The 8,927-nt window shown below is 36.3% G+C and overlaps 1 protein-coding gene across 1 annotated transcript; it reads left to right on the forward strand.

Moving 5' to 3' along the window:
- Nucleotides 1–1,465: 1,465 nt before the first annotated feature.
- Nucleotides 1,466–8,374, forward strand: LOC130010852 (uncharacterized). The gene is made up of 11 exons (XM_056098967.1): nt 1,466–1,470; nt 2,258–2,417; nt 3,097–3,267; nt 3,580–3,671; nt 4,009–4,235; nt 4,554–4,810; nt 4,978–5,206; nt 5,976–6,065; nt 7,179–7,393; nt 7,532–7,910; nt 8,219–8,374. The coding sequence occupies exons 1-11, from the start codon at nt 1,466–1,468 to the stop codon at nt 8,332–8,334; spliced, it is 1,941 nt and encodes a 646-aa protein (XP_055954942.1). The 3' UTR covers nt 8,335–8,374.
- The last annotated feature ends 553 nt before the right edge of the window (nt 8,375–8,927 follow it).

Genomic DNA, 8,927 nt, shown 5'->3' on the forward strand with positions numbered 1-8,927 from the left:
TTACTATTATCTCTCCTTGAAACAGATTTTTCGAACCCACAGAGGTTTGTTAAAAAAACACAGTAAAAAAGTGTGTTATGCAGGTGAATATATTAACTTAGTTCGTTTTGCCCATTCAGATATCAACCTCGTGTTTAAACTGGAAATGTATCGAGATTTAAAACAGGCCACTAAATCTATTACAGAGAAAATGTTAATGGTCTTGCAGCTGTTGTGATTGATACGATTTGCATTAGCTTAGTAAATTCGCACACATTTCTATTACAAATACAAACATGAACCGTTTCGTAGGAGTTACTGCACTTGATGAGCAGTTTTCACTTAGGGGATTCTAGAGTGAACTGTCCGGAATTGAATTCTATCAAACCCAAAATAGTGACAATCGAGTGAAAATGGGGATTTGGGGCTAGAACGAATGTGCCGACTGCATGATTAAGTATCTCAACCAACCATGACAGCTGAATTATATTTATTATGTTTGATTACGTCACGATTCTACTCAGACCACCTCCGTTGTCGGGACTGACAGAACTGTGACAGGACTGAATTCCACGCCACTCGATTACAATTCTGTCAATTCAAAACGTTCCGGACTGACAATCGAGCATCCCCATAATTACAGGCCTCTATTTACAGAAATATGAATTTCGTAATTGGGAATATGTTTACTGCAAATCGTAGAAAAGAATCGACATGAGCGTTTTTTGTTAATAGATCCAGAACTTCTGCAAAAACGATATGTTATAGATATTTATATTCTACACATCAAATCCATCTACCTTTTGCCCTTTCTATGTCTTATGATATAAATGATGACAATGGCCATATTATGAATCTGGATATTTTAAACACCGATTAACAGTCTTCTCTAGCTATATCCTAGAATTCCACACATGGATTCGTTGGTGAAATTTTGTCATTAAATAATTATAAATATTGTGAATACTTAGAATTCATTTATCCTGATGATTTGTTGGTTACGAATACCACTGATAGTGACAGTTGCTTATCTTATTTGGATGTTTGACTCAAATTTGACCTACTGGTCTATAAACGCGTGCAGTGCAATCCGATTAGGTACAAGTGATAATTTGAAATATTCATGGTTTCATTAGCCAACCTCTATTCGGGATGCCCTACTAAGTTTATATGTTCTATAATTGTTCGATTATTTATCATCAAGACAAATTGGGTACGACAGTTTATTAAAGATTTATTGTCACTTACTAGGACGTTCCTCATATTCTTGGAGTAATGGCCAGAGAAAACTCTCTCTAGTGAGATTATGTCTAATCAAACGAAACACAGTGAGGAGTATGACGCTCTTGGTAATCGTACAAATCATAAAGGGACCATTTTTACTCTTATGTAAAAGAGAGTAAGGGGCTACCTATTTGAAGGCCATTTAGCATTTCTTTAACATGTGGACATGTAGCCTTCCCCAGATTGTAATATATCAATAATAATGGGGTCAGTTTTATAAATATATGTAGATCAATTAAACAAAATAAGATAAAAAAAAATTTTCCTCTAATCTCTAAACTTAAAGAAAATTGATAAAGGAACGTTTAGTTCACTATCAGTTTGTGTTAGGATGAAGGTCTGTTTGGTTGTACTTGTGGTGTCCCTAGCGTTATGCTATGGGTTTCCGGATTTCCCCTTCTATAACGTGTCTTTAACATGGGAAGAAAGGGTTGATGATTTAGTTAGTAGATTGACGATACCTGAAATGATGGGTCAAATGTCAAAGGGAACAGGCGGGACTGATGCGATCCCTAGACTTGGTATTAAACCCTATGAATGGTGGACGGAATGTCTGAGAGGAGATGTACAAGGTGGTGGAACTGGTTATGCTGAAGCGCTTGGTCTGGCTGCAGCCTTCAGGTAAACACGTTGCCGTGCGTTATTTTGTTTACCTATTCATTCCAGCAACGTTTCATCAAGTGCCAATAGGAGTACGTAGTGTTCGATTAGACCAATTCTAGAATTGACGTCCCCTGCGTGTGCACTCGGTTAGGGTTCTGGAGACCTTTAAGGCGGGGGATCCATTTTTAATAATAAGGAACCTGAAAACGTAGAGGATTCCAAGAAAGTTTGATTTTGAAACGATGGTACATGGGAATGTGGCTATCCATGCCTATTGATGGCACCAACAAGAAAAATCAAACGTTATAAAAATAACCTCCAAAAACAGCCCACTGCAAATTAGCCGTGTCTTTATTTTTTATAATGTGTCTATCTCTATATTTTTAATCAGCACCCAGTTAATCTATGATGTAGCTAGAGCAACAGCTATAGAGGTTAGAGCTCAGAATACAATCTACAGCCAGAAGCAAGATTATGGTCTCGGTACCGGACTTAGCTGTTTCTCTCCTGTAATTAACATAATGAGAGATTCAAGATGGGGTCGAAACGAAGTTAGTAAATACCATTACTATATTCTGTTCGTTAAGTTTCGCTTCGAAATAGTCCTAACATTGAATTAGATCGAACCAAGCGGGTATATATAGCATACGCTTTCAGAGTTGTTTGTGTGTGATGCCTTTCCGATTGCACCATTTTACCCCTAGTCGGAATTGTTACTTATTATAAAGTGCTGCTTCAAACTGAATTTTTAATTATAAAGTACTATAATTGTCGCTGAAGTTCTTGTTATCCCTAGTCAGAATTTCCGAATAATTGTTATTGATTATAAAGTACTACTTCAATCTGAAGTTCTTCTTATAACTCTGTGAACAATTATGCTATACTTCGCGAAATTAGTCAACCCCTACCCGGGATGCCCTACTACGTTTATATGTGCTATAATTGTTCGATTATTTATCAAGAAAAATTGGGTACGGCAGTTTGTTACAGAGTTATTGTCACTTAATATGACGTTCCTCATATACTTGAAGCAGTGACCAGAGAAAACTCTCTCTAGTGAGATTATGTCTAATCAAACAAACACTGCGAGGAATGTGACGCTCTTAGAATAAAATATTTAGTACAAGTGACAATAATTGGTGCCTTTGTGTCGTCCACAGATCCTTTGGGTATGCGGAAATGATGAATTGGCTTAGAATATCATATTTTATACACAATTTCAATGCACAGGAAACCTATGGAGAAGATCCTTATTTTAGTGGTGAATATGCTGCAGCTTTTGTACAAGGTCTACAAGGTGACCACCCACGATATCTTTTAACCAGTGCTGGATGTAAACATTTTGATGCGTATGCTGGTCCAGAGTCCATTCCTGTATCTAGATTTGGTTTTGATGCCGAGGTAATTTATTTAAACAATTCCGCTCAATAAACCTTATGCAAATTATATTAGAACATCTGCACTCGTCCTAATATGTAAAAACCTATAGGTATATAAAACCTTAGGTATATAAAAGGTTACAGCCTGGGGTTGATTTTTGAGGGCAACATTGTCATCTTCATTACAAAGCATGATAATTGTTTATATATACATGTATAATATGCCGCTGTAAATACAATTCATTCCCTAAAAACGTCTTTAGGTTAGCTTCAAATCACATCATGAAGCCTAGAAGAGGTTTGATATATTTTAAGTAGATTTCTCTACCTTTAGGTTTCAATAAGAGATTGGAGAACAACGTTTTTACCAGCTTTTAGATCCTGTGTTAAAGCAGGAACTTATAATATTATGTGTAGTTACAACAGGTAATACTGTATTTATTAACATTAATCATGATTTATAATATTACATTTCTTTGCTGGTGTAGTTTTCTTCTTGAGAGCTATTCCATAATCAGTTATAGTGTCATGTTGTATTTTAAGTCTTTGGCTTAAAAATATAAGGTTGGTAGTGAAGCTATCTTTGTTGTTGCTGGTGCAATTTTCTTCTTGATGTTTCAAATTCTTCAAAGTTTAGTCAATACATATTATCCAAATGGGATTTCTTCCATTACTAGAATTGCTATTAGACTACTATGTCGCGTTGTATATATGGAACTTGATTTTGAATAACCATTATTACCGTATTTTGTCATGTTAACAGAATAAATGGTATACCAGCCTGTGCTAACAAGGAGTTGTTGATAGATATATTAAGAGAAGAATGGGGGTTCGAAGGTTATGTTATAAGTGATTATGGAGCTATTGAAAATATCATAACTCAACACCACTATCTGAATAATAGTGTCGACACAGTAGCTGCCTGTATCAATGCTGGCTGTAATATTGAACTTGGGTCGCCAAAGGTGAAAAGAGTCTACGAATCTTTGGGTAGGTTCACCTAGTCGTTATTTTAAAAAAAAATGTATTTAACAAGGTTATAGTTCCATTAAGCATCCATCTGATATCTGCTATTGTCGCCATCATCGGAAATGGAAAGCGTAATTTTAACAATGGCTACCTCTACCTGGAAGAGGGATGCATTCCAAGATTTAACATTAAAAATATAGACCTTTTCACGGCCATTAGTATCATTGCCACTGCCGTTTATGAAGGATTTGTCATAAATTTTCACCGTGAATCGTTGCTGAATTATTCAACGCCAAGGCCCATAAATGCTAGATATTGTTGAACTCGTTTTCAATTTAGGTGACGCTGTATCCGAAGGAAAGATTCTGGAATCAAGAGTACGAGAATTAATGAAACCTGTTTGGTATACCAGAATGAGATTAGGTGAATTTGATCCACCAGAAATGAATCCTTACAAGCAATTGAATGCATCGTCAGTTGTACAGAGTCCAGAACACAGACAACTCGCTATACAAACAGCTATGAAAACTTTAGTCCTTCTGAAGAACGACAACAAATTTCTACCAATAGGAACATCAAGATATGATACAGTAGCAGTAAGTCATTAGGCAACTATTCAAACAAAGTAAATTGAAATTGTGGAATTAATAATTAAATTATTGTCTGCTACCTTTTTTTGTTATCAGTCTGAGCTATATAAAATATGAATTTTCTTGCCGATTGTCTCTGAAACTATTTATAAAAGACGTCCTTGTCTCTTTAGATTGTTGGTCCTGCAGCAAATAACACGGTCGTTCAGACTGGTAATTACTCCCCTAAAGTGAATCCTCGTTATACCACTACACCCTTACAGAACCTCTCTAGATTAGCATTAGGAAAAGTACAGTTTAGTTCTGGGTGTAATGGTGATACAAAGTGTACTAATTACGATCAAGCTGGTATTATTAAAGCTGTAACAGGTGCTGATTTCGTCATCGTCTGCTTAGGTTTAGGTAAGAATAATAAACACTGTATCCTCTGACCGAAGATTACAGCTAACATAAGTTCCGAGTAGTCGGACGTCATAATTGGAATTATCATTTGCTTTACCTCCTTGTGCTATGTTCTCTTCCCATCGGACTGTTTCCTTTTTTGTGTAGTTGAATAATAGTTAGTCTAAATGCTTGTTAAACTGATCTGAACTGACCTCTCATTTTAGCCAATGCAAACTTGGTTTTGTTAGCCTGGATCGATACAAAATGTCAATTTGAACCAAATATACATCTAATTTTAATTACGTTAGCAGTCTGATTAAAACACAGATCCTATTTCGTTTCGTTTTTTTATAGTTCAAACTTTCCTTTATTCGTCTTTGCTACACTAGGATCTGGAAGAGTGGCTATATAAGCCGCGTTCTTGATGGTTTGAGGGATTAGCCAATAAAACAGTCTATTACGGCAAGTATTTGGCGTGAGGTGCACGGAACTGTGGGTAACCCACTAGAAACATCAACGCTGATTGGGTAATCAAATGTCTGACGCCATAGGGTCAACAGCCGCTCGTGTGACCCCTTACGCGACCTCCCACTACATCTGGTCAGATCTTCATGTAGTGTAGGCCATCGAAAGTATAAAAAACGAAACGAAATATAGATCTGTATTTTAATCAGATTGGTTAATATTTTGTATTTCCCACATATTGAAAACTTGTTTTATCCATGAAAACTTATTACTATTGTTATACTTTGTACCTATACTTTTGTTTTGATAATGTACAAATCAGGTAATGCAATAGAACAAGAAGGTAATGATAGAGCTACAATAGATCTACCTGGAAAACAATTACAGCTTTTACAAGATGCTGTTAATAATAGTAAGTTAATCATATAATTTTTACAAAATGTAGTTAATAACAGTAAGTTAATCCTATTTTACAAGATGCAGTAATATTAAATTAGTAGTGAGTTAATCCTATTGTACAAGATGCTTTTAATAATAGTATGTCGTACCAATAGTAGCTTGAGTCTGTTTCACAAGATCCTGTTATATTTACAAGATGGTTTTGATAATTGTTAAATAAAAGATCCATTCCTATTTACATAATCATATATCAAACTATTTTGTTACTATAAGTACCTAGCGGTAGGCGAAATAGATTATAGGGTGTATCCTGTATTGCATACACTAAAGGCGAGTAACATTGATTGGACGCTTACGAGATTAGCGGTGCGCCCAACCAATGTCACTTGCTTTTATGGGCGACTCGGAAATCATGTCGTTATATATGAGGCACCCCCCCCCCCAATGGTAAGGCGCCTCATAATGAATCACACGATTAACACCACAACTTGATTGATGGCGCGCCCTTAACGGCGTGATCTTTGGGGTGACTTATCCCGAAGGCACGCCGATAATGACATGATTGGTTGGGCGCCTACGACTTCACCAATGGGGCGCCCAAAACGGCATGATTGGTGGGGCGCCTCATCCCAAAGGGGCGCCCATAATGCCGAGATTGGTGGGCCGCCAACGACGAAATCGTGGGTGCCCATAATATAATTGGAGTGAGATTGGTTAGGTGCCCGCCAATGAATTGGACGCCCAGAACGGCGTGATAATCTTCAAAATTCAAACAAGTCGCACCCTAACCCGATTCCGAACTTGCTAAAGTCGTATTCCTTCCTTCAAATTTTTATAATGTTCATATCAAAATATTATATTACTCCAATGTCACAAATTCAGCTTCAAAATTGCAATTTTCCGTAATTCTCATAGTTCCTCTCTTCTGGTGCAAAGCTAGTTTACACGGCGAGTGTAATGAGACCTACGTTCAGAGCAGAACTAGTTCAAACCCTATTTTCCAAAATTTTATGGGAGGAGAGCCCCCTAGACCCTCTTCCGAAGGGAGGCGCGTCCACTGCCATGATTAACTAGTGTTGATTAGGTAAATCTCTGTTGTGTATATATGTAAATGTTTCCTTTTAAGGTCCAGCTAATAGTCCTGTTCTTCTCATCTTATTTAATGCTGGACCTGTTGATATAACATGGGCTGATAGTAATCCTAGAGTTGTAGCTATTGTAGAAGCTTTTTATCCTTCACAAGCTACAGGATCAGCTTTATTCAATCTTCTTACAATGACTGGTCCTGATTCTGTTCCTGCTGCTAGACTACCGTTTACATGGCCCATGCATGAAAGTCAGGTAATATACATCCTCTCAGAAAAGTACGGGGTTTTGCTTTGAAATCTGAGTTACGTTATAAAGAAAAGGTTCAGATCATCACAGCGAAACTTTGGTTTCAAATCAAACATCTAATACCATTCTTGTCATAACTTTCAGTTGCCACCAATGGTAAACTATTCTATGGAAGGCCGAACATATCGCTACCTCAACTACGATCCACTTTATCCTTATGGTTACGGATTATCTTATACAAACTTTACTTATTCTAATCTACAATTTAGTCAGTCAATATTAGCAGGCAATGATGTAGAGGGATCAGTAGATGTTTATAATAATGGTCAAATATCAGCTGATGAGGTTATTCAAGTATATATCAACTGGCAAAATAGTCCAGAACCAACACCTAAACTACAATTAGTGGATTTTAAGAGACAATATATTATAGCTCAGAATAAAATAAGAGTAACATTTAGAGTTAAAGGTGAAAGTATGGCTGTGTGGATGGAAGATAACAGTGGATGGATGGTATACCCAGGTATGTATTGTTGCAGCTATGAAACTATAGCCTGCTCATTTGGCCTTCTCACTGACAGATTATTTTAGAATTATTAATTAACGCCAATTTTTGTGCAAAATGGGTTATCTTCTTGTTTCATCATCTTCTTTTGGTCGTCCCAAATCTTCAGTTTAGTTAATGTTAGATTTTTCCAGCTTTACTTTGAATCGTTTTTATCAGAAATAGGCTATTTGAGATTTTGCATTTGTTAAAGAGAATATTTTTACTTTTTATTACTTTTTAAAGAGGTTAAACATGGACTAAACTATGTTATATTTGTGTTTCAGGACAATATGGATTATTTGTTGGTGGTCAACAACCCAATCAGAAGAAATCTGTTGGTTCCAATGTTTTATCAGGAAACTTTAGTGTTACAGAAACTAAATTTTTAGGAAAATTTTAAATATATAATTTTATATTTTATATGTACAATACAAAATTTTATAGGTATGTTTTGCCTTTGTTTTTGTTAAATACAGTTTGGTGTTCCACCTTATTCTTCAACCAATATCTGTGATGATTAACCCCCACGATATGTTCCGAATGTCTTTTTTGATTCAAATAAACTCATAAATGAGACTTGATTTATGCATATTTCTATTTGAAAATATTTTTAGAAGATGCCAACCTGAAACTACAATTAAGCATAATTCTACGGGAATTATACATCGAAGCGTTAAAAAATTTTGCTACGCCCGACATTTTAAGAGAGAGAAATGAGGTTTAACATCCACTCGACACAAACTAGGGCATTTCGGGATTAACATATGGTTTAATTTAATCTCAATAATTCGCTTACGCGTAGGGGTCTTTAGCAGTGCGAGGAAACCACAGAAAAAACACAAAATTGGACAGGCGACCCTACTCCTTGTCACATACAACCAGTTGACTAAATGACAGACCTTATGATGCAGTGTGCACACGCTAACCGCTAACCATTCGACCATCAAACATGCCCCCCCCCCAACATTTTGAAATGGGAGGTGTGAAAATGTG

Source organism: Patella vulgata, chromosome 2 (assembly GCF_932274485.2).
Source record: "Patella vulgata chromosome 2, xgPatVulg1.2, whole genome shotgun sequence".
Lineage (NCBI taxonomy): Eukaryota > Metazoa > Mollusca > Gastropoda > Patellidae > Patella > Patella vulgata.

Coding starts and splice junctions, on each gene's coding strand:
- LOC130010852 (XM_056098967.1), top strand. Junction 4,811..4,977: donor CAAGATATGATACAGTAGCA/GTAAGTCATTAG, acceptor TTGTCTCTTTAG/ATTGTTGGTCCTGCAGCAAA. Junction 7,911..8,218: donor TGGATGGATGGTATACCCAG/GTATGTATTGTT, acceptor TTTGTGTTTCAG/GACAATATGGATTATTTGTT.